Source organism: Heloderma suspectum, chromosome 5, assembly GCF_057233095.1.
Source record: "Heloderma suspectum isolate Gila_16-S chromosome 5, 16-S_ref, whole genome shotgun sequence".
In the NCBI taxonomy this organism is placed as follows: Eukaryota; Metazoa; Chordata; class Lepidosauria; order Squamata; family Helodermatidae; genus Heloderma; species Heloderma suspectum.
In genome coordinates this window covers 32,590,217-32,615,641 of record NC_139462.1, presented here as the reverse complement: position 1 = coordinate 32,615,641, position 25,425 = coordinate 32,590,217, and the positions used below count along the sequence as shown (strand labels likewise).

Here is a 25,425-nt window from a genome sequence, read left to right as displayed (position 1 = left end):
AACAACAAATGGTATCTGGAAGAGAACAGACGTCTGCCCTGGACTTATCTAACCTCTGGTCAGTAACGGAATCAGGAGGAAAGCCTTCATTTTCTTATTTCTGTGAATCTATTTGTCAGGCAACTTTGTTTTGTTTCTAACTTAACACAGTGAGTTCAAATTTGTAAAATAGCTTTTAAAGAATGCTGCTATTACTTGATTTGCACACTCTAGACAGATAATAATTCTGTGCTGCAGTTCACTGAAGAGTTTGAAAGCCTTTTATTGGGCCAAGTTCTCTAGTTGAAAGAAAATGCTGTTTTGAGTCTTGGACCATTCCTCATGTCAGAAATGTAAAACGTGCCTGTGCTTCCATGCTATCAGCTGAACAATGCAAATATTTCAGTGCAATTTGATTTACTGTGGAAGCTTCATTAAAGCACTTCACTTCCTCATTTTTTACTATCTTTTGCCTGAAGAAGAGCACTGCTGACATTCTGTCAGAAACAGACTTCATGTGCAGTATTTATCAAAATGGCACACATCATGAAATGCTTGTTTTCGTTTGCAAACTGCAAAATATGTGCATGGAAGGCTGTATTCAGCTGGTGGTCATATGCCTACTGACAAGCACCCATCTATTCCAAGGAGGAGGGAAGAGTGCAAACCAGTAATAGCACATTGCATTCCCTTTCATTCTGGGTATTCACTGGGTTAATCCAAGTAAATAGCTGAATTATCTTGGGACTTCCTTTACACTCTTTGCCCAGCCCTAATCAACTATGTGGATGTGAACTCCAGTAGAATCAGTGGGTTGGCATGGTACCAAAAGATTGCACTATGGTCACTTTAAGCGTTACATATTTGAATTAAGCCCAGGGTAGCTGTACTAAGATGTAAACTGTTGGCTTGAATTTCTCAGAGTTGACTTGTGGTGTATTAATTGTAAAATATATTCAAAAGTCTAAAGGTTATGAAGAAATACATTGTTTTTAGCATTTGTAGTCTGAAATAATGAAAATAGCAGTGATTACTTTTCATATCAAATATCAGACACGTGTGATGACCTCTTACAAAGAGGAACAAAATATGTTTATTTAGCATTTTGTTTATCATTTTGGTGTACCAACATCCAAGATTTGGGATGAGATTTTCTGTGTGTTTGTTTACATATAACTTCTCAGCAGGTAAAAACTCTAGGCCTAAATTGTGTGGCCACAGATTTATTTATTTTTGAAATGGCAGCTTGGGAGTTTGGATTTAATTCTGTGGTTCGTACAGTACATACTATCTTCCAAGGGAATGTCACGCTGGCTTTCCACAGGCTCTGAAGACGGTTTTGAAGATGGGCCACTTCTCTCTAGCTACGATGGGATCGCTTCGAGCGAGACTTGCTGTACAGCAACTGGCTGCTGGTTTGTCCTGATGCAGGAGAGTGGGGGCTACTTCCCCGAATCGCATGCTTGCTGGGAGAATGCTCTAATAGCAGATTGTCAGAAGTTGGGATTCTAATTTTCTCTCTTCCTATGAGTGAATGATCCCTTTCTGAAAAATTTTGAAAGCAAAGCTATATTACACACTGAGAGTTGGAGCTGGATTTCTCCCCTATGCACCTGATGACACAGCTGCCATGATTTATACCACTGTGAAAGCAATTATGGGGGGTGCCAAGTGCCCAACCGATGGAGGTTTCCCTCAATTTTCTTACATTAAAGTACTTACGAGCTCAGTCTCTTTAAAGCAGACTTCCCCAAACTGGTGCCCTCCAGAGGATTTGAATTATCTTCCCTGATGGTTGCCCATGCTAGCAGAGCCTGATTGGAATTGTAGTCCAAAATATCTGGAGGGCACCAGGTTGGGGAGGGCTGCTTTAAAGCACAGTCTCATTTTTCTGAAAGTTAAAATATGCAGCACATACCTAGCCTTGATCCTTTACTGGCTAGTGATCCTTTGCTTGAAGTCCTTAAAAAAAGAAAGAGGGCTTATGCACATATAAAAACCTAGAGTACAATTTTAGGTACAGCACAGCTTTCTTAAGACAAGGGGACAAGAGAAAATTCAACATATGTAGATAATCAGAAGGACACATTTAACACAATGATCCTGCTATTACACTTTTTTCTTTTTATTCTAGTGAAGTTACCAAGTCACTAATTTGTTGGAGAGGGGCTGTGGCTCAGTGGCAGAGCACAGGCTTTGCATGCAGAAGGTCCCAGGTTCAATCCCAGCATCTCCAGGTAGGGCTGGAAAAATTCCTGCCTGAAACCCTGGAGAATTGCTGCTGGTCATAAGAACATAAAAGCCCTGCTGGGTCAGACCAAGGGTCCATCTAGTCCAGCATTCTGTTCACGCAGTGGCCAACCAACTGCCCGTGGGAAACCCACAAGCAGGACTTGAGTACAACACCACCCTCCTGCCTGTGTTCCCCAGCAACTGGTGTACACAGGCATACTGCCCCTGACAATGGAGGTAGCACATAGCCATCAGGACTAGTAGCCATCGGTAGCCTTCTCCAGGAATTTGTCTAATCCCCTTCTAAAGCCATCCAAATTGATGGCCATCTCTATGTCTTGCAGAAATGAATTCCATAGTTTGACTATGCGCTGTGTGAAGAAGTACTTCCTTTTATCTGTCCTGAATCTCCTACCAATCAGCTTCATAGGATGACCCCGGATTCTAATAGTTTGAGAGAGGGAGAATAATGTCTCCCTATCCACTTTCTCCACACCATGCATAATTTTGTACACCCTCTATCATGTCTCCCCTTACGTGCCTTTTCTCCAAGCTAAACAATCCCAGCTGTTGTACCCTTCCCTCATAGGGGAGTTGCTCCAGCCCCTTGATCATTTTAGTTACCCCTTTCTGCACTTTTCCCAACCATACGATATCTTTTTTTAGGTGCGGTGACCAGAGCTGTACACAGTATTCCAAGTGTGGCTGCACCATAGATTTGTATAAAGGCATTTGTATAAACGATATTGGCTGTTTAATTCTCAGTTCCTTCCCTAATTATGCCTGCCATGGAATTTGCCTTTTTTCATAGCAGCCGCACTCTGGGCTGACGTTTTCATCACGCTGTCCACCACAACCCCCAAATCTCTTTCTTGGACAGTCTCTTTCTTAGCTACCTCAGATCCCACCAGCTTATACTTGAAGTTCTTTGCTTGTGTATCCACACTTCTGGAAGAATAAATCATGGGAGTTACTGCTGTGTCAGGTGAACTTAAGATCCCAACATTATCATCAGTGGTAAACAAAGCCACTAGTCGTAAATAATCTCTTAAAGCCCAGGTGCTCCCCCTCAGATAGTGGGTAGCTGAACTGTTCCTGCAGAATTCGGTGATAAGCTGCATAGAAGGTTTTGGGGTAAGGTAGGTGCTTAGACAATGCCAACAACTGATATGCAGTAGTTTTCCATTTAGCTCTATTCCTAGCAATTCTATGAATATACCTGAGCTGGTTGCCTTCCTCTGGTGATCTTTTAGGAATTGCTTTTTGGACCTTCAACATAGCCTGCAAATTCATATTGTCTGCTTCATTTTTATCCTGTGCCTTTTGCTGATAATTCAGCAGATCTCGGCTAGTCATATCTGAGTGTATGAAGTTTGATACGAACTCCTTCTCTGAAACATCAAGAATATGGAAACAGTTTATGTTTAAAAGAGATGCTTTGCAACTCTAAATAGGTACAATAATGCTGCATCATAATAAGAAAATGGCATATAGGTCTCTTCTTTGTGCATCAGGGATACATAACCTTTTCAGCCCCAAGGGCCACACTAGGGCGGTGTCTCCACAATCGATTTGCTGCGAGCTGGTTTCGTTTTGAGGTCATTAGGGATACATGACATTGTGGCCATCCAACAGGCACCCCAGAGCTTATTTCGGAAAAAAACAGATTTCCTGAGACTGCTTAACGTCTGATTCTTTTCCTTAAGTCGGGTTTTCCCTGGTATAGTTGCTCTGTACCCTGACCCCCGCATTTACTTTGGGTATGCTAGCCCTGCCCAGAGGTGTGCCTTTCACCATGACCCCAGTTAAGGGGTGTTTCCTGTCTCTGTGTTTCCCAGCACAAACCAATTAGGGTCTACTCAGAAGTAACTCCCATTGTGGTCAATGAGGCTTGTCCCTTGAATGCCTACTTCCGAATTTACAGGGATCCTCCTCAATCGAAATAGCACATTTTAAAGCACTACTTCCCTAAAGGCTGTAAAGCGCTATCTCGAAGCTGCGATTCTCTGTTGTTTGGTTTATTGCCATTCGGAAGTAACTAATTCACACCTTCAACCCTTTGCTGCATCGGGTTAGAAAGGGGGCTGGTTTCCTGTCCCTATTTTTCCCAGCACAAACATGTGTGTCTACTCAAAAGTAACTCCTATTGTGGTCAATGAGTCTTGTTCCCGAAATGCACACTCCAGAAGTTACTGAGATTCCCATGCATCCAAATAATGCATTTAAGAGCCTTAATGTTGAAGCTGTGTCTTCGATGCTTGCTTCCTTGCTTTTCAGAAATAAGTAATGTGCAGCTTTGATCTTTTGCAGCCTCTGGAGCTTCAGCGGAAAGGAGAAAGGGGGCTAGTTGGGGCCACAGTGCTTCAAGTATTCAGAGGGTTGACTCTCCTAAAGGTTGTGAAGCGCTATGTCGAAGATGCTTTCTCAGCTGTAAGGGAGTAGTTAATGTGAAGCTGCGAAATGTTGATTGTTCGCAGCTTTGTCAGCTCTAAGGAAGGACTGGGGAAGCCTCTTGCATTGGCGGGGGGGGGGGGAGTCTCTCGCATTGGTTGAACACATTCATTCCAATCCCCCACCCCACCTGGAAGTATGTTCCTGTGAAGGGACTTAGAATGGTGTGGTGCACTCGTTCATGGGAAAAATCCGGGAAAGCCACCATTGACTTCTCCTTCAGTTGTCGTGGAGATACCTCATAGGTGTTTTCCGGGATGGTTGGGGGCTGCACACTTGTGCATGTGCACACTGCAACATATAACTCATGCATATACACATACATACCACTCTCTCACCAACTCTTGTTCAAGACTGCCTCAGAGGCCTGGCACCTTCTTGAAAAAGATAAAACCAACATTCCTCCCAGAAACCTCAGTTCTCAAACTACCCAGGTATCCTGGCTCCCAGCCCTTCTCCCTCCTCTAATTCACTCTCTTGCTGAAGCATCCTGCCATCCCACACTCTGTTAACTGGAATTTTTCAGGCAAACCCCCACAAGAACCAGGCCCTATGGATCTTGCCATAGCAACTCCATTTCTAAGAAGCAGGCAGGAGCCTTGAGTACCCCTTCCTAGGATGTTCTAGGAATGAGTCTTCTATGGCAGGAACCACAGAGCCTGTTACTAGGGTGTTTTTTTTCCTTGTTCCCTTCTGGGTGTTTTTTTCTGGGGGCCATCTGCAAGCCACACTTTTTGCACACCTGGTGTAAATGGAAGGGCTACTCCACATTCTCTTCCAGTAACAGGGAATGCTCGGCATAAATCTCCATAGGCAGAGCATTCCCCAAAATAGAAAGAATGACGCAGGCTGTCAGTGCATATCAGTGCCCCTAAATGTGTAGTAGCCTCACTGGTTCAGGGTGAACATGCCTTGTAATAAATTAGCTGATATCCGTACTGGTAATTCTAACAAGGATGTAAGAGTGAGTTGCCTTCTCCCCTCTGATAGAAATAAAACCCATTCCAGATTTTTCCATTCACTTCCTTGTGCTTTAATATTTCTTTAAATGAACATAACACATCTGTGTTATTAAATTATCACATCATTGGGAGACAAATTCTCATGTGGAAAGCAGGTGCACAGGGAAACTGGTGGTTTTATTGCTTGACCCCAACTTCTAAAATAGCTGCTATCATTTAGAAGAGACTGGAATCACTAGAGAACTTTCTGAAAAGTTGTTTTCCGGGCCAAATTCAAGATGTTGGTTTTGACCTTTAAAACCCTATACAGTTCTGGCCCAGCCTATCTCAAGGAGCGCCTCTAGCAACACCAGATAGGCCGCTCAACAAGATCAGCCTCGGATGGCCTTCTCTCTGTGCCATCAGCCAGGACAGCTAGGCTGGTGGGGATGAGGGAGAGGGCCTTCTCTGTGGTGGCCTCCACTCTGTGGAACTCCCTCCCTAGGGAACTCCACCATGCCCCTTCTTTAATGACCTTCCGCCACGCATTAAAAACATGGTTGTTCAGGCAGGCATTTGGGGTGGGCTAGGGTAATTTTAGAAATGTGATATTTTTAATGTTGAATGTTATTGTTTTGAACTCTTTTTATCGTTGTACATTGCCCAGAGTGTCTGGGTGACCAGCCAGATGGGTGATTAATAAATTTAATAAATAAATAAATAAAATAAAATACCAACCTATTATTGTTGGTATTATTTATACATTTAAGGGCCAAACAAAACATTCTGCTAATTACACATAGCTCTGCTACACTTGATTGGCTTACTTACTTTAGTATGAATGCACGGACTTGATTTGGATTAGGACCATGGAGATTTGGGAGAAATTCTAATGGAGATGGGTTTTCTCCCCCTGCCCCCCATGGGGGCAGGGTAGAATTTCTGACCAAAAATAGGAGGGGGGAAGCTTAAATCCCCCCTCCCGAATTGCCATAGTCCCAATCCAAATTGGGCCTGTGCATGCTTACACTAAAGTAAGTAAGCCAATCACACATAGCAGAGCTATATGTGATAAGCCAGAAGTTTTGTTTGGCCCTAAATAAAAGGTTAGGGATTATTAGGGAAATAGAATACTCCTGAATAAATAATGGATTTTTCTGACTCAACAGCTGTGGAATCTGTGGAATGCTAGGGGGGCTTGCCCATTCATAAAATGGCTACCATGATGGGCATGTCCAGTCACAAAATACTCATTTCCCAGAAGCCAAATTGGCGAAACTAAAAGAAAAATAACTTGTCCAAGTATTAAGTACAAGGCAGAAGTGGGGTCTGAGCTCCAAAACATAAAGACGGCACTGGAGGGCAGAACGTCGCTTTGCAGCATGCCAGCCTCCCAGTTTTTTAAAAAATAAAATCTTAAGAAATAATAAATATCAGGAGGGGCAGGGAGCCTGGCAGGCACCAAGACAGGCGTCCACAAGCACCACACTGGAGACCCCAGAGACACATATAAAAAACTGCCATATACCAGGTCAGTCCATCCCGCTCAGTATTGTCTACTTGGCTCTCCGGAAGTGAGATGCAAAGAGACATTACCTGCTACTTGACCTGTTTAACTAGAGATGTCAGAGATTCAACCTGTGAGCTGCACACAGAGCAGCACTACCCCCTGAGCTATACCCATCCCCAAGTAGTCTGACATTGCATACAGCACCTTCCTATGTTCCTATAGCAGTAAAAGGCTTAGGGTTGGGGCTACCAACCCAGAACTTGAACATTTTAGTGGCTGGATGGATAGAATCCTCCTTTCTTTCCTTCCTCCCTGAAACATCCTTGTTTAGTGCAGAAAGGAACCATGTATAATACTTTTCCCTAACCATAAACCTTCTGCCCCCACCCTACTGTCCTGCTTACTACCTGTAAGCTGTTAGGGGCTTGAGCAAGCCAGTTCCCTATTTCTCCTCTATATCTCCCACCTTCCTCCCTCTTCCCCAATGGATCTCTCAATATTCTGTACATTGCCGACGCTCACAGGTTCTTGGCAGGTCATTTTTATTTTCTTTTTAAAAGAAAGTTTAATTCACAAATGAATATACTTCTGCATACCTAGTCCCTCAAATATAAATAAGGAACCGCTACTCTATTATTGGATTGCCCTGTTTCACTTCCAAACTGAAAAGCACTCAACCACCTGAGTTTGCTGTCAGAGGCTGTGATGATCTGATCAGAATGCCTAATGTAATTTGTGGGCATCTTGAGATATAAAATGAATTAAAGGATTTGTTTTTACACACACATTTTATAATTGGTAAAGGAAAAAAATCAGTTGATATTCTAAAGTGTGTGCAACTTTACATTTATATTCTTACCTTTTAGACTTGCCTTTGCCAACCATCGTTGGATCTCTGCAAGGGAGTCTGTCTGTAAAATATCACGAAGCTTTTCCAGGACCTAGAGGAAGGACACACTGGTCAAATGAGGCATTGCAGTAGATTAGGCAGATTTATTGTACAAATCTGTCTCATTTTTATAAGTTTCAGTTCAAGTTAGGCCAAAGTTTGATATTACAGGACAAAGTAAAACTATATTTGCAGAATGAAACCAAATTTTGTTAGAATTCTCTTGGCTCTGGCTATGATTGGACCTAGGCTGAGTCAAAACATCAATTAAAATTGCACCTAACATACATTCTTATACTGGGCATAACAGTTTAAAACATTTTACTCAATACACATAATGTGTTCAGGATGCAACCTTTTATTTTCCTAGGATTTCAAATGTTTGGATCTAATCTGTTTGAAATCAAGGAAGCAAAGCCAGGTGTGTGTGTGTGTGTGAGAGAGAGACAGAGAGAGAGAGAGAGAGAATGTATGTAAGAGGAGACAGGATGCATTTATACAGCACCTTCCATACATTGTTTGATGCTCTTGCACAGAAGTGGGAGCACAGGAAGTGTGACTCTGGCAAAGCAAAATATCTTTTTCTTGGGCAAAGGAAAAGTGCTTGAAGTGGGAAACCATTTGTGCACCGCAGACAACATTTCCTGTAAATGCCTATCTGCTGCATGAACCATGGAGGGACTGGCACATTTGCTGAAGCCCGCTGTCAGCTTGTATTTCAGGGATCAAATTTGGTGGCACAACCCATCTAATCTTGATTAAAACCATATGAACATGCTCTAAAAGGTCAGGAGAGCCATTAGAATTTGGAACCCCCTCTGAGTATTCAGAAATCAGACATGTTGAAACTTTCCTTGCAACAGCAAGAGAGAAAATGATACACAGAATAGGAATGACCCCGTCTGTGTTGACCAATATTTGTACCATGTAAATAGCATAACAGAGAAAAGAAAATGTGTCCTGATCTCTAGACGTGTTGAACGTTTAAGTAAGGCAAAATGAATTTAAAAATAAAGCAGGAGAACAAAACGTAAGAAAAGCTCTGTTGGGTCAGACAGAAGACCTGTCTAGACCAGCACCTTGGTCTGGTCTAGCATTCCCACAGTAGCCAAACAGGTACCCAAGGGAAACCCATGAGCAGGACATGAGGGCAATAGCGCTCTCCCACTGTTGTCCCCCAGGAACTGGTGTACATAGGCATACTGCCTCTGACCCTGGAGGTAGTATATAGCCATTAGGGATGGAGGGGGGGTCGAATCCGGTGGCCTCCCCCCAGCTCAGCCTCCTGGACTCCAGTCTGCGGACCTCCATGCTTGCCTGACTCGGTGAGCACCGAGTCAGGCAAGTGCAATGGTCCCCACTGATCCGCCAAGCCACCATTTTGCAAAAAAAATGGTAGCTTGGGTTTTTTTGTAAATATAATGTTGCATAAATGGTCCATTTAATCCTGTAATGTTGCATAAATGGCCCTGTTACGGCCGCCATTTATGCAACATTACATGTACAACAAAACACAAGCCGCCATGGCACGCTGCTCACCAGGTGCCCACAGACCGCAGTGAACAGAGGCAGCTGGCAGGCAGGGGTTCAGCGAGTTGCACGCAACACAGATGGAGGTGAGTCCATCCATCCCTAATCGCCATAACAACTGGTAGCCACTGACAGCCTTATTCTACATCTTGTGGTAGCGAATTCCATAGTTTAACTATGCGCTGTATGACAAAGTGCTTCCTTTTATCTGTCCTGAATCTCCAACCATTCAGTTTCATGGGATGACCTTGGGTTCTAGTATTATGAGACAGACAGAAATTTCTCTGTATCCACTTTCTCAACATCATGAACAATTGTATATACTGTGTCTCTACCATGTACCCACAATTACATACTTTTTTGGTAAACTACATAACCCCAAACATTGCAACCTTTCCTCGTAGGGAAATTGGTCCAGCCCTCTGATGGTTTTGGTTGCCCTTTTCTGCACATTTTAATTTATTTTGTTTTATTTATTTACAGCATTTATGTAAACTGTAAAATCTAAACAGATTCCAGAGCGGTGGAATTTTCCAGCTCTACGAGTGCATTACTGTAATTTATTCATTGTAATTAACCAAGGTCCAACTTGGAATTTTAAAATATCAGTCTTTACTTCCTTTTGGATATTTCTTGGAACTTTTGGTTCTGTAATCCAAGATTAGAATTTCAACCATGAGAACTAGATGCTTTACTATTCTGAAATATTGAAAGCTGATTTTTTTCAAACTATTGACAATGGGAGAGTATTGCCAGTTTTTTTACACAAATTGTGAGAGATGATGTCATGTCTAAAATCATTTTGGATACCACTAATTTCAGTTACTATCTGCAGCTTTAATTTATAATTCCAGTTGGATCGTGAGAATACAAAATGATTCAAGGGCCAATGTAAGTCTATTGCAGACCACTTTCTGAAAAGTTAACAAGAAAATCAATACATATTCCATTGTTTTATTTCAGCATTCCTCCATTCTGTAATTTAATAATCACTCATCTTTGGCCAACAAGAAATCAAATCAAGAGCCAGGCATACCTTTTTGTCTGCAGAGGATGCTCACACTGAACCTTGAAAGGGGCATATAAGAACTCATTCTGCCTTTTTTGTGCTCCAAATGCTCATCTGGCTTGATGAAGAATTCTATGAATCTCAAAAGCTTGCAACATCAAAATCTGTCTCCCCTTTTTTTCATCAGGCCATCCTTGCCACCCACACTTTCATCATGTAAGCAAATTAGTTGATTTCAAACTAATGGTACAATCCTAAGCATGTTTACTCAGAATGAAATCCCATTAATTTCGATGCGACTTGCTTGCTTGTAAGAGTGGGTAGGATTGTAGTCTGAAGATATTAAACGTCCTCATCCTGTTTTATCTTGGTGGAAGCATGTAATATATGAAACAATCACTTACTGATTGTTTCTTACTTTTATTTCTTGCTCCAGGTAAGTTGGGGTATAATGAATATTCTCCATGATTTCTGGTCTGTAACGCATTCCTTGGCCAGATGAAAGACGGAGCTCCTGGGCAGTCCTACTCTGTGGCCGGTCTCCAAGATAATTCCTCAAGGGATCATCCTGATAATGAAGCAGCATATAAACAGATTCAACAAATGCAGATGGACACAAAATAAAACTTCCTATGCTCCCTTTGCTTCTGTTGAGGCATGGCAGCATTTGAGTACATTGCCAAAAACTTGGGGTTTGAGTCTGACATTAAATAGTTGCCTCCAGTGCGCCCTGTAGTGGTGGACTATTTTATTATGTTAACTATATTAGCATTAGTTATAAAGCTGTAGTCATTATAGCATTAGTTAATATCAGGGAGGCTGGTGGATCTGATTTCGGTGGGGTGAAGATTCCATTTGGGGTTTTACTTACAACTAGCCAGGAGTCTAAAGGAGCTATCCAAGCTGCTAGCCCCTTTTGGGGGATAGGGTCCAGCACCTTAGATAGCTCCTTTAGCCTCCTAGATAGTTGTAAGTAAAACCCAAATGGAATTTTTGCCCTACCAAAATCAGATCCACCAGCCTCCCCTGGTTAGTATAACAAATAGCCCAGCACTACAAACAAAGTTAAACACCTATTTGCATCTAATGTGCAAGTTCTTAAAAATGCAAATTGCAAATTATCATGGGGGGTGATCATTAACAGGAGCAGAGCAGGTGTGGAGGGAGGGTTTAACCCTTTCCACCCCTGCTGTGCTCCTGGGATAATAGCAAAGGGCCCCCCATCTTTTTTAGGATAGCCATTGGAGAGGGAAGGGTAAAAAAACCCCGCACCATCCTGTACCTGCTATTTCATTTTTTTTTTTAATTAAGCTTGTGGGATCTATTTTATTTTTTCTAGTCCCTTGAGGTCTATCAACCAGAGCCAGACACAAAATGGGGGCTTAGGAAGATGAGTAAATTATCCAAAGCACCCATGAGCCACACACTGTATATACAAATACACATTTATATCAGTGTTACTATAGGTCAGGTGTTCTAACAAAAATTCTCAACGTGGCCAACAGAGCTGTGCAAAGACTTCGTCAAAAGCAACCAGGTCATGCTCCTATTTTACAGATGAGGAACACAGAGGCAGAGGGTGATTTTTTTACTTGCAGTCTTACTTGCTATCGTTAAATTATCATTAAAACACCCTGGCATAGGTTATGGCTCATTGATGGTTAGCCACCTGATATATTAAAGCAGGAGCAGGCAATGAAATGTACGCCTCCCTGCCATGGCTTCTTCAGGCTTCTTTCTAGAGGTACAGGCAGGCCAGTCAGTGGCTATTGCCACCTTCCCTTCCATCCACTGTCTGAGCACATGGAGGGAAGCAGGTTTGTTCCCCTTGACTGGCCCCATCTTGTTTGTTTGTTTGTTTATTTATTTATTATTAAATTTATTAATCGCCCATCTGGCTAGTCACCCAGCCACTCTGGGCAATGTACAGCATATAATAAAACAGTTTAAAACAATAAAATTCTACAATAAAAACATTTTCTAAAATACCCTAACCCACCCCAAATGCCTGCCTGAACAACCACGTTTTTAATGCACGACGGAAGCTCATTAAAGAGGGGGCATGACAGAGTTCCCTAGGGAGGGAGTTCCACAGAGTGGGGGCCACCACAGAAAAGGCCCTCTCCCTCGTCCCCACCAGTCTAGCTGTCCTGGCTGAAGTGACAGAGAGAAGGCCATCTGAGGCTGATCTTGTTAAGTGGCCTTATCTGGTGCTGCTGGAGGGCTCCTTAAGATAGGCTGGGCCAGAACCATATAGGGTTTTAAAGGTCAAAACCAACACCTTGAATTTGGCCTGGAAAACAACTGGTAACCAGTGCAACTCCTTCAGCACTGGAGTGATGTGATCTCGCCGGCGGCTGCCTTTAATCAGGCGAGCCGCCGCGTTCTGTACCAGCTGCAGTTTCCGAACCGTCTTCAAGGGTAACCTCACATAGAGCGCATTACAGTAGTCTAAACGAGAGGAGACCAGGGCATGTACTACCGATGGGAGCAGATGGTCTGGAAGGAAGGGGCGGAGCCGCCATATCAGATGGAGTTGATACAGCGCTGTCCGGCTCACAGCTGATACCTGAGCCTCCATGGACAGCTGGGAGTCCAAAATGACTCCCAGGGTGCGGACCTGGTCTTTCAAGGGTAGCCGTACCCCATTCAACACCAGGTCAACATCCCCTAGCCTCCTCTTGTCTCCCACCAAAAGTACCTCGGTCTTCTCAGGGTTCAGCTTCAGCTTATTCCTCCCCATCCAGCCACTCACCGTCTCCAGACATTTGGACAGGGGTTCTATGGCCAACCTTGGTGAAGATTTGAACGAGAGGTAGAGCTGCATGTCATCCGCATATTGATGACACTGCACCCCAAACCTCCTGATGATAGCCCCCAGCGGCTTCACGTAGATGTTAAATAGCATCGGGGAGAAGATGGAACCCTGTGGCACCCCACAGGTAAGTGACCACGGGTCCGAAACCTCCTCTCCCAGTGCTACCCTCTGGTACCTGCCGGAGAGGAAGGACTGGAACCACCGCAATACGGTGTCTCCAATGTCCAACCCCTCCAGGCGGTCCAGGAGGATACCGTGGTCAACGGTATCAAAAGCCGCTGAGAGGTCAAGGAGAACAAGGAAGGAGCATTCACCCTTATCCAGAGCCCTCCTCATATCATCTACCAAGGCAACCAAGGCCGTTTCTGTCCCATGCCCAAGCCTGAAGCCCGACCGAAATGGGTCTAGATAATCAGTTTCTTCCAAGTGTGCCTTCAACTGCATCACCACCACCCGCTCAATCACTTTGCCCAAAAATGGCAGATTTGAGACTGGGCGAAAGTTGTTCAGAACTTGAGGATCCAAGGAGGGCTTCTTTAAGAGCGGTCTTATCACTGCCTCCTTGAGGGCTGATGGCATCACACCCTCCTCAAGGGAGGTGTTCACCATCACCCTGATCCCCTCACCCAGTCTCTCTCTGCAGCCCATAATGAGCCAAGATGGGCAAGGATCAAGTAAGCAGGTGGTCGGCAGTACAGATGAAAGCACCTTGTCCACTTCATCAGGAGGAAGAAGCTGGAACCGATCCCACAAAACCGGTTTGCCACAGGCCGCCTCTTGCTCACTAACTGTATCCACAGTGTGCAGAGTAACACACCTAATCTGATCAATTTTATCTGCAAAGTGCCTTGCCAAGGCCTCACAGGAGGCCTTAGAATGCTCCAGTGGTTCCGGAGCCACAGGACCGACCAGGCTCCGGACCACTTGGAACAGCCTCCTGGGACAGCACTCTGCAGACGCGATAGAGGAAGCATAATATTCCTTTTTTGCTGCCTTCACCACCACGTGATAGGCTGAAGATACAGCTCTAGCCCGTGTCTGATTGTCTTTGGAGCGAGACTTCCGCCACCAGCGCTCTAGCCGTCTCACCTCCTGTTTCAGAGCTCGTAACCGTGGATTGAACCATGGTGCAGTCCGAGCCCTGTTCAGGGGGAGAGGGCGTTTCGGAGCCACCTGATCTAATGTCCCAGTGATTGCGGCATTCCAGCCACCCACCAGGGTCTCGACTGAGTGGCCGTTGGCGTGCCCCAGAGAATCCCCAAGCGCGTTCAGGAATCCATTTGGATCCATAAGATGCCTGGGGCGGACCATTTTAATGGGTCCTCCACCCCTGCGAAGGGGTTGTGGAACTGAGAAGTCCAACGTCACCAGATAGTGATCTGACCATGACAAGGGGGTGGTGGATATACCCCCGACTTCCAGATCACTCCCCGCTTCTCCAGAAACAAACACAAGGTCTAGTGCATGACCGGCTACATGGGTGGGCCCAGTTAGAATATGGAGCAGCTCCCAGGAGGCCATGGTCTCCATGAAGTCCCGAGGTGCTCCTGTGAGGATGGCCTCCGAATGTACGTTGAAGTCCCCCAACACCAATAAGTTAGGGGACTGTACATCTTGTGACCCCATATTCAGCAGAAGGTGAAACTGAGGCTTTACAGCTCTAAGTACAATCAGGAATCTTGACCACACAGGGTGCCCGATTCACTCGGAAGTGCCCTACACATAAACTCCAATTCTTAAGCCCTTGAATGCATGTAGATCAGGTGAAGCAAGCTCTTCCCCCAATCTAGGCCCATCCATTTGAACACCTGTAGGGGTCCCCCCTGTGTACAGCTGTAGAAGTTGAAAGCTCTATCTACATGATTGTACATACAGTTTTATACACCGGTGTAGTGGATTTGATACCGGAAGAACTGACCAGGAGGTTTAGCGAGCTCCCACAGTTGTGTCCTGTACAGTGGGCTGAATGCATAGAGACCTGTGTAGCCTAACACAGTCAGTAGATTTTAGCAGGCTTTAGCTAACAAAGGTAGGCCCCTTGATGGGCAGCTTCTACATTGGGCCTTTCACATAGTTTTGATTGGTACCAAGCAAGTCAGCTCCATATGTCAACAAGCGTACATATGCCTGGTTACTTCACCACTCAGAGATAGGGAGTAGCATCTTATCTCACTCATGAGCTGAGAGGCTCTCCCTCCTAAGCAGGAATGTTGGGGCCTCTCTCTCTTAGGAAAGGCAATTAATTTACCAGGCTGGGGTGCTTCGAGAACCTTCAAGAGTATGAGAAAGGGCTACCTAAGCTGGAGAACAAAGTGATCCAGTTTGGTCTTGCTCCAAGAGGGAATTGCATTGCCAGCCTGGAGAACTTTGTTGGACCTGAGGGGAGCGTCTCGTATGTCTGGAGGACCCAGATATACTTATCAGCTACAGTAAAGGTGCCTCCTTTATCAACTGAAGGGACATGAGCTTTCTTTGTATATTTTCTGCCTCCATATATCATCTTTGTGTACTTCATAAACTGTTAAACCGATCCATTTGTGATTTGTCTCGCTTCAGCACCCACAAATCTGGTTTGATTGGGACCTGAGTTAATCAGGATCCCATAAATCAAGACCACAGGAGACCTTTTGACACATTTGGTTCAAAGGGGGTAGATTGGGGTTGGAGCTTACCATACCATGATCAGTATGCATGGATACTGAATGGCTAATTAGGGATTCAACTTTGATGGGAAGTAGGGAGTTGGACTAGCAAACACAGAGAGGTCGAGGGATACAGTTCCACTCGTCCTTCATGTGTTCAGGCACACAGGGAAGGGAAGTTGAAAACAGGGCTGTACATACAATTAAGGACTTGCAGCACACCACCTTTTGCTACATGAAGTGTTCCTGTTCAGGATGCTGGGAGAGTCTTGGTGTGTTGCTACAGTCCGCAGGCCTTACATGGTCTACTCTAAATTAAAACAAGGCTTGAAATGAGTGTGAGATATGCAAGCATGCTGATGTCCCATACATATTTGCCCATGCAGCAGTTAGAGGAGCAAGTTTCAAGACAAACTGTCTTGATTGTTTGAAATATAAATGGCTATAGAGATCTCTCTCATTACCTTTCTCTTTAAAAGTGGGGTGTTTCCTGCTCTTTTTGTGAGCTCTGTAATTTCATCTCTCATAAACTCTGGAATACAATAGATGGGTTTTTAATGAGTATTAAAGGTTGAGGAGACGGTTTGAAAAGACACACAGTAATTCGATGCAGTGTTTAAGTGTGAAAGAACATCTCCAGATATGGGATATTGTGGTAAGCATGTACACTAGCGTATAAATATTTTTGCAAACAATGTACAGTATGGTATTTTCATTCACAGAACACTGCAAAATCTCCATCAGCAGCTAGTTTTAGTGAAGGATTCACTTGTTGTTCAGTAGTTAAGTCGTGTCCGACTCTTCATGACCCCATGGACCATAGCACACCAGGCCTTCCTGTCCTCCACTCTTTCCCAGAGTGTGCTCAAGTCCATATTCATTGCATCAGTGATGTTATCTAGCCATCTCATCCTCTGCCGTCCCCTTCTCCTTTTGCCTTCAATCTTTCCCAGCTTCAGGGTCTTTTCCAGTGACTTTTCTCTTCGCATTAGGTGGCCAAAATATTTGAGCTTCAGCTTCAGTATCTGTCCTTCCAATGAGCGCTCAGGGTTGATTTCCTTTAGGATGGACTGATTTGACCTCCTTGCAGTCCAGGGGACTCGTAAGAGTCTTCTCCAGCACCACAATTCGAAAGCATCAATTCTTCGGCGCTCAGCCTTCCTTACAGTCCAGCTCTCACAGCCATACATTACTACTGGGAAAACCATAGCTTTGATTAGACGAACCTTTGTCGGCAAGGTGATGTCTCTGCTTCTTACTATGCTGTCTAGGTTTGCCATAGCTTTCCTCCCAAGGAGCAAGCGTCTTTTAATTTCATGGCTGCAGTCACTGTCTGTGGTGATCTTGGAGTCCAAGAAAATAAAATCTGTCACTGCTTCCATTTCTTCCCCTTCTATATGCCAGGAAGTGATGGGGCTGGATGCCATGATCTTCGTTTTTTTAATGTTGAGTTTCAAACCAGCTTTTGCACTCTCCACTTTCACCCTCAGCAAGAGGCTCTTTAGATCCTCTTCACTTTCTGCCATTAGGGTGCTATCATCTGCGTATCTGAGGTTGTTGATAATTCTCCCAGCAATCTTAATTCTGACCTGTGATTCATCCAACCCGGTGTTTCTCATGATGTACTCTGCATAAAAGTTAAATAAGCAGGGCGACAATATACAGCCTTGTCGTACTCCTTTCTCAATTTTGAACCAATCAATTGTTCCATGTCCGGTTCTTACTGTTGCTTCTTGACCCTCGTAAAGAGTGGTGGGCATCTTTAAAGTGGATTGCCAACCTAGCCCTTTACCACACTCTCTCTAGGCACTTCTCTTGGCTCTCCAGTTAGGACCCACCCAGAGGCAGTAGACATTTCAATGCGGGCTCAATTTGGTCATAAGACTTTTAGCTGTTGATCCCTCCTTTAAAGCATGAGGAGATAATAATAAAAAAAAAAAGATTTGAAGATCTGAGAACTCTGGAGCAATAATTGAACTTGACCATTGCCCTAGTTTGATGTCTCATAGGAGAAACTCCTCCAGCAAAGGAGATCGTTACCTTGTCATGGTGCTGGAGCTTGAGCACCTCAAGAACGCCATGAGCTAAACCGTGAAGGGACACCCAAGATGGGAAGGTCATGGCAGAGAGGTCAGACTAAATACGATCCCTGGGGAAGGTAACAGCAAGAACACCCCAGTATTCTTGCTGTGAAAACTAAATGGATCAGTACCACCAGAGATATGTCAGTATACCATCGGAAGATGGGACTCCCAGGTTGGAAGATGGTCAAAATGCTACTGGGGAGGAACAGAGGACAAGTTCAACTAGCCCCAGATGTGATGATGCAGATAGCTCAAAGCCAAAAGGACGGCTAGCAACCAACAGTGCTGGTGGTGAACGACGAATCCAATGTTCTAAAGATCAACACACCATAGGAACCTGGAATGTAAGATCTATGAGCCAGGGCAAATTGGATGTGGTTATTGGGGAGATGTCAAGATTAAATATAGACATTTTGGGTGTCAGTGAACTAAAATGGACTGGAATGGGACACTTCACATCAGATGACCACCAGATCTACTACTGTGGACAAGAGGACCACAGAAGAAATGGAGTAGCCTTCATAATTAATAATAAAGTGGCTAAAGCAGTGCTTGGATACAATCCAAAAAACAATAGAATGATCCCAATTTGAATTCAGGGCAAGCCATTTAACATCACAGTGATCCAAATATACGCCCCAACCACAGATGCTGAAGAAGCAGAAGTAGATCAGTTCTATGAGGATCTGCAGCACCTACTGGATAATACGCCAAAAAGAGATGTTATTTTCATTACAGGAGACTGGAATGCTAAGGTGGGTAGTCAAGCGGCACCCGGAATTACAGGCAAGCATGGTCTGGGAGAACAAAATGAAGCGGGACATAGGCTGATAGAATTTTGCCAAGACAACTCACTGTGCATAACAAACACTGTCTTCCAACAACCTATGAGACGACTTTATACATGGACTTCATCAGATGGTCGACACCGAAATCAGATTGACTACATCCTTTGTAGCCAAAGGTGGCAGACATCTATACAGTCAGTAAAAACAAGACCTGGAGCTGATTGTAGTTCAGTTCAGGAACTTCTTCTTGCACAATTTAGAATCGGACTAAAGAGAATAGCGAAGACCCACAGATCAGTCAGATATGAGCTCACTAATATTCCTAATGAATATGCAGTGGAGGCAAATAATAGATTTAAGGGATTAGATTTAGTAGATAGGGCCCCAGAAGAACTATGGTCAGAAGTTTGCAACATTGTTCAGGAGGTGGCGTAGCAACAAAAAACGTCCCAAAGAAAAAGAAAACCAAGGAGGCAAGATGGTTGTATGCTGAGACACTGGAAGCAGCCCAAGAAAGAAGGAAAGCAAAAGGCAACAGTGATAGGGGGAGATATGCCCAATTAAATGCAAAATTCCAGAGGTTAGCCAGTAGAGATAAAGAATTGTTTTTAAACAAGAAATGCGCGGAAATGGAAGAAGATAATAGAACAGGAAGGACAAGAGACCTCTTCCAGAAAATTAGAAACATCGGAGGTAAATTCGAGGCAAAAATGGGTATGATCAAAAACAAAGATGGCAAGGACCTAACAGAAGCAGAAGAGATCAAGAAAAGGTGGCAAGAATATACGGAAGATCTGTATAGGAAGGATAATAATATCGGGGATAGATTTGATGGTGTGGTCAGTGAGTTAGTGCCAGACATCCTGAAGACTGAGGTTGAATGGGCCTTAAGAAGCATTGCTAATAACAAGGCAGCAGGAGACGATGGTATCCCAGCTGAACTGTTTAAAATCTTGCAAGATGATGCTGTCAAGGTGATGCATGCCATATGCCAGCAAATTTGGAAAACACAAGAATGGCCAACAGATTGGGAAAAATCAACTTCTATCCCCATACCAAAAAAGGGAAACACTAAAGAATGTTCAGACTATCGAACAGTGGCACTTATTTCACATGCCAGTAAGGTAATGCTCAAGATCTTGCAAGGTAGACTCCAGCAATTCATGGAACGAGAACTGCCAGATGTACAAGCTGGGTTTAGAAAAGGCAGGGGAACTAGAGACCAAATTGCCAATATCTGCTGGATAATGGAGAAAGCCAGGGAGTTTCAGAAAAACATCTATTTCTGTTTTATTGACTATTCTAAAGCCTTGGACTGTGTGGATCATAACAAACTGTGGCAAGTTCTTGGTGGTATGGGGATACCAAGTCATCTTGTATGCCTCCTGAGGAATCTGTATAACGACCAAGTAGCAACGGTAAGAACAGACCACGGAACAACAGACTGGTTTAAGATTGGGAAAGGAGTACGGCAGGGTTGTATACTCTCACCCTACCTATTCAACCTGTATGCAGAACACATCATGTGACTTGCTGGGCTTGATGAATCCAAGGCTGGAGTTAAAATCGCTGGAAGAAACATTAACGATCTCAGATATGCAGATGATACCACTTTGATGGCTGAAAGCGAGGAGTAGCTGAGGAACCTCATGATGAAGGTGAAAGAAGAAAGTGCAAAAGCTGGGTTGCTGTTAAACCTCAAAAAAACTAAGATTATGGCAACCAGCTTGATTGATAACTGGCAAATAGAGGGAGAAAACGTGGAGGCAGTGACAGACTTTGTCTTTCTAGGCGCAAAGATTAATGCAGATGCTGACTGCAGCCAGGAAATCAGAAGACGTTTACTTCTTGGGAGGAGAGCAATGACAAATCTTGATAAAATAGTGAAGAGCAGAGACATCACACTGACAACAAAGGTCCGCATAGTTAAAGCAATGGTATTCCCCATAGTAACCTATGGCTACGAGAGCTGGACAGTAAGGAAGGCTGAGCAAAGGAAGATAGATGCTTTTGAACTGTGGTGTTGGAGGAAAATTCTGAGAGTGCCTTGGACTGCAAGAAGATCAAACCAGTCCATACTCCAGGAAATAAAGCCAGACTGCTCACTTGAGGGAAGGATATTAAAGGCAAAACTGAAGTACTTTGGCCACATCATGAGAAGACAGGATACCCTGGAGAAGATGCTGATGCTAGGGAAAGCGGAAGGCAAAAGGAAGAGGGGTCCACCAAGGGCAAGATGGATAAGTGATATTCTGGAGGTGACGGACTCGACCTTGGGGGAGCTGGGGGTGGCGACAGCCGACAGGAAGCTCTGGCGTGGGCTGGTCCATGAAGTCACGAAGAGTCGGAAGCGATTGAACGAATAAACAACAAGGAGAAACTCAAATTGTGATTTTGAGGTAGAGGATTTACACCTTGGTATGCTAGCAACCATGGGTACTTACCTGAAACTCTCGGTCTAGGTGGGTTTGGTACCAGGCTTGGCAGAGCATTGTTGGGAAAAGAAATATTAGCACCTATCCCAGCGTTCTTATGAAACTGACTGTGTTCTGGGCCTGTGATGATGTAGTGTCCTTCATTGAATCCTCGATCTTTCACAACACAAACAGGTACATCATTTAATCCTGAGGAAGAAAGGATTCCTTTAATGTGTTTCCAGTTGTGGGACCGGTATTTTAGTATTGTTAGCTATATATAAGGACAAAAGACAAATGTGGTTCCTGAACCAGGCCATCTTGATTTCCTACAGCTGATCACATACATGTGCACACTTGATTATGCAACACTTGGGGCTCTTCCACACTTGTTCATCACATGACTGTAAAATTAAGTGATAATTTTACATGTGTGAATGAGCCGTCAGAGAGTAATGACAGCCAGAACTTTCATTTGATTTGCTGACTGTTCAAATACAGTGCTGTCCATGGAGAGACAGACAAACAAGGTTTCAGTCATCAAATGACAAGGGAGTTACAAAATGATGCAGTTGCAAGTGTGAACCAACACTTGATGACTCACAAGTGTGAACCAACACTTGATGACTCACTTGATGACTCACAACGGAGGGTGCTTCCAGATGAGGCTTTTATTGTGCCATCACTCTACCTCATTCACATAATTTTATGGAGGGTCTTGACAACATCTTGCACTTGTAACCCTCCTGTATTTTCTTATTACTTCTTCCATCTTTTTTTTTTACCACAGAAAATCCATTAAGGAACAAAGATGGAATAGCTGAACAATGTCTTCTAATTGGTAGCACTAGGAACCCTCCATCTGAGTCTACTGAAAAGTATTGCAGTGAGTTGACACTGGTCAGTATGAAAGCTTGGAGGCTGATCAAGTCAGAGATGGATCTTCATCATTACCAGATGCTAATTAAGTAGTCTAACCAGAGAAAGAGGAAGCTACAGCCAGTTGCATTTGAGAAGTCTGATCTGCTAAATCACCAGTTTACTAACCTATTAATTGGCTGCTGGTGACTTGCTGTGGCCTATTAAGCTGCTAGATCTTCTAGCCTAAAGTTCATTAAGTATTGCTAATTGTGCCTTGGTTGTCCCGATGTTTTTAATGATACACACTAAGTATCTCTAAGCTGATGGATTGAGCAGCCCAGTCCTATGTATGCTTACTGTTCAAAACTCACAGCTGTAGTAATTCACTAGCTGGCTACATAAGTAAAAAGGCATCTGTTTGTTAGGCAAGGTCTTGGTTCCGAAGTTTTGTTTGCCTAGCTGGACTAGCCTTTCCCCCAGTTTAACTTCCTCTCTCCTTAAGTTCTTCCTTTATCCATTCTTAGAAATGCCCTATACTGACATGGGGAATTTAGGGGTGCAGGAGCCCAACTAAAGTGGAATCAACATGCTGTGTTTGCTGGTCCTACCAAATGGGCTGTCATGATTGTTTCAAGTGGTGTAGTTTGCAACTCCTTAAGAATCAGGCAAGAATGATGTAAAATAAAGTTTTTTATTTAAAAATCCTTCTAACTCCTCACTCTCTGTGTCCTTCCCGCTTTGTCTGTGTACTGTTAATGCTTAGTCACTTCCTGGTAGCTGTTCTCTCAAACCTTCCCTCTGTGTCACTAAGTTATTCTTCCTGTCTGCTATCCCTGCTCTCCTGCCTAGTTCCACATATGTTGATACAATGATATTTCGAAGCAATATCTGTCATGCAACTGGAGACAAATGGTGGCTGCTTTACTTCCTGCAGTGCTACATGCATTCCTAACAAATATTGCATGAAACATGTTTCTAATCAGGAAACCAAGAGCAAATGCCGAGATGGGCCATGTTAGCCTTTCAAGGGGGCTTTACCTTTACCTTTGATGTGGCACACAGTCTTGGGATGTGGGGAGTGTCTACAAACAAAGTAAGTTCCTTTCCCATATGGGACCTCACTTGGGCCTTGCCTCGTGGCTTCTCTGTGGATCAGCTGAGGTTCAGGTTGTGGTCTGAAATTGATATTCATCTTAAAGCTTTTCTATTTTCCTTGCAGTTCTTCTTGCAACAGGCAGTGGTAGCACCTCATTAGGACAGCTCTAATGCTGGTGGCAGAGAAGAAATAATGGTTATTTGCATGAAGGTAACATATTCTTCAAGGGTATTTTCAGACTTTCTTTTGTTCGTTCTTGTATTTCTACAGGCCTGTTAGGGCAAGCCCTCACAAGCTGGCTTACAAATAAAAGCAATATAACAAGTGAATCAATAATATGTAATAAAATAGCATCCAATAAAATTATATAGGGGGGCTAGTAATAAAATCAATAAAAAGCTTGGCGGAATTTTAAAAACGGCTTTAATGTTTCTGCTTGGCTCGTACTCTTGTGGCCTTTAAGCAGACCATATATCACATTGTAATAGAATTATTAAGCCAATTTTGGCTAGATTATACGTTTGGCTAAAAATGGTGTTCTCCCATTTTCTTTTCCATATGAAACACGTTCATGTATGGCAGGCAACCTTCGCAGTTATATAGATGATTATCATGAAAAGCATGCTGTGTTTTGTCATTCCTTTTGGACCAGGGGTGTGAACTTCTTTCTACCAGAGGGCTGAATTCCATGTTGGAGAAGTTCTCAGGAACCACATTCCAGTGCTGGGCGGGGCCAAAAGCAAAAGAGGGTGTGGCCAAAACACCAGCATATTGTTGCTTAAAACTCTTAGGAGAGACTTTTCAACCTGTTAGAATGGGAAAAACACCACACAAAAGCCAGGAGACTGCCAAACAATTGACAGCTGAGGGAAAGGGGTGTGGCCAGGGAAGAAGGTGTGGCCACCTGGGAAACCCTTTAGAGCCAGATTTCACCTGTGGGCCTGCGGTTCAACACCCCGGTTCTAGACACTGGGCTATAATCTCTGTAAAGATTGATTTACTTCTTCTTTGTGGGCTCTGTGCCTGTGCTGAACCTTTTGAGACTCAAAAGTCTCAAAAGCTGAGGAATGTTTTGGTGGGAACCCTCCCCCACCATCCACTGCGCATGTTCTGTTCAGATGTTCTTCTGTCCACACAGTTAACGTCCACATGGAGTAAGCAGGGCCCTAGGCACCAGCCCTGCCCCTGCCATCATGTCCCCTGCAGTCCAGGCCTGGTCCTTGGCCCTAGGCTGTCCATACGCTGCAGCATGACTGAAGGGAGCGCCTTCTCCCTACGTCCCAGTCCACCACCTAAGGGCCACTGAGGGCTCTCTGCTGCGGCTGACTATTATGAGATTGCCAGCCACGCACAAGAGGACCTTTTCCTTTGCTGCCCCTCAGTTGTGGAATGGCATTAAAGACATTAAAGACTCTATTATTCTGGCAGGCCTTCCCTTTTGAGAACTCTTGTTCCTTTTGCTCACTTTTGTATACTATTTTTAAGCTGTGTTGTTTGATTGTTGGATTTAAAAAAAATGTTTTTAGTTAAAAGTTGTTTTTAGTTATATGTTATGTGTATGTAGTGTCCGTATGCTTTTATGTAAATAGCTTTTAAACTTTGTCTATTGTATTTTAATGTTTTAACTTTTAGGGTAGTATAGAAATGTAATAATTAAAACAAAATTAAAAAGGGGAAGCCTGCCAAATGTGTAGAGGCTCTTCCCAAGAGCTGGAACCCTGCATGATCAGGGTTGCAGCTTGTGGGGCCAGCTTGCATGCATTTAGCATGCTTCTCCTCTGCAGATGTGTCCCCAATATGTAGACAGTGGGTGTGTGGAGACAGCATGGTTAGTGTGCCAGCTGTGCTGTCTCTCCACACAGCAATCATGCTGAGAGAAGAATGCCCAAATAGAGCTTTTGAGGCTGATTTTGGACATATTCAGGTTTGAATGGTGCGGGGGGGGGGGGGGATAAGAATGTGCATTTAAAGAGCTTTTATGACAGCTACTTTTTAAATGCCTCCTGAGGAGTAGTTGAATGTGATCTGAAACTATAGTATACTGTGAGCTTCTCCACACAAGGTTAAAATCCCGAACACTTACCGGGGCTTCTGCTTCCAGATTCCTTGCGGGATTAAGATCACCTCCTTTACACATGGTTGTTTCAGGGAGTTTTCTTTCTGGGCATGTTCTATATGTTT

At 43.9% G+C, this 25,425-nt stretch overlaps 1 protein-coding gene across 1 annotated transcript in view; it reads right to left on the bottom strand.

Moving 5' to 3' along the window:
• Positions 1-1,039: 1,039 nt before the first annotated feature.
• The window catches only part of C5H4orf17 (chromosome 5 C4orf17 homolog), a 35,991-nt gene continuing 11,605 nt past the window's right edge, over positions 1,040-25,425 (bottom strand). The window contains exons 3-10 of the mRNA XM_084855705.1: positions 23,193-23,416; positions 21,318-21,497; positions 16,466-16,533; positions 10,960-11,109; positions 7,973-8,054; positions 3,431-3,602; positions 1,898-1,941; positions 1,040-1,524 (exon numbers count right to left, since the gene is read on the bottom strand). Coding sequence (XP_084711831.1) covers positions 1,340-1,524; positions 1,898-1,941; positions 3,431-3,602; positions 7,973-8,054; positions 10,960-11,109; positions 16,466-16,533; positions 21,318-21,497; positions 23,193-23,340 — 1,029 coding nt within the window. The 5' untranslated portion in view covers positions 23,341-23,416 and the 3' untranslated portion in view covers positions 1,040-1,339. The remainder of the gene's footprint in view (positions 1,525-1,897; positions 1,942-3,430; positions 3,603-7,972; positions 8,055-10,959; positions 11,110-16,465; positions 16,534-21,317; positions 21,498-23,192; positions 23,417-25,425) is intronic.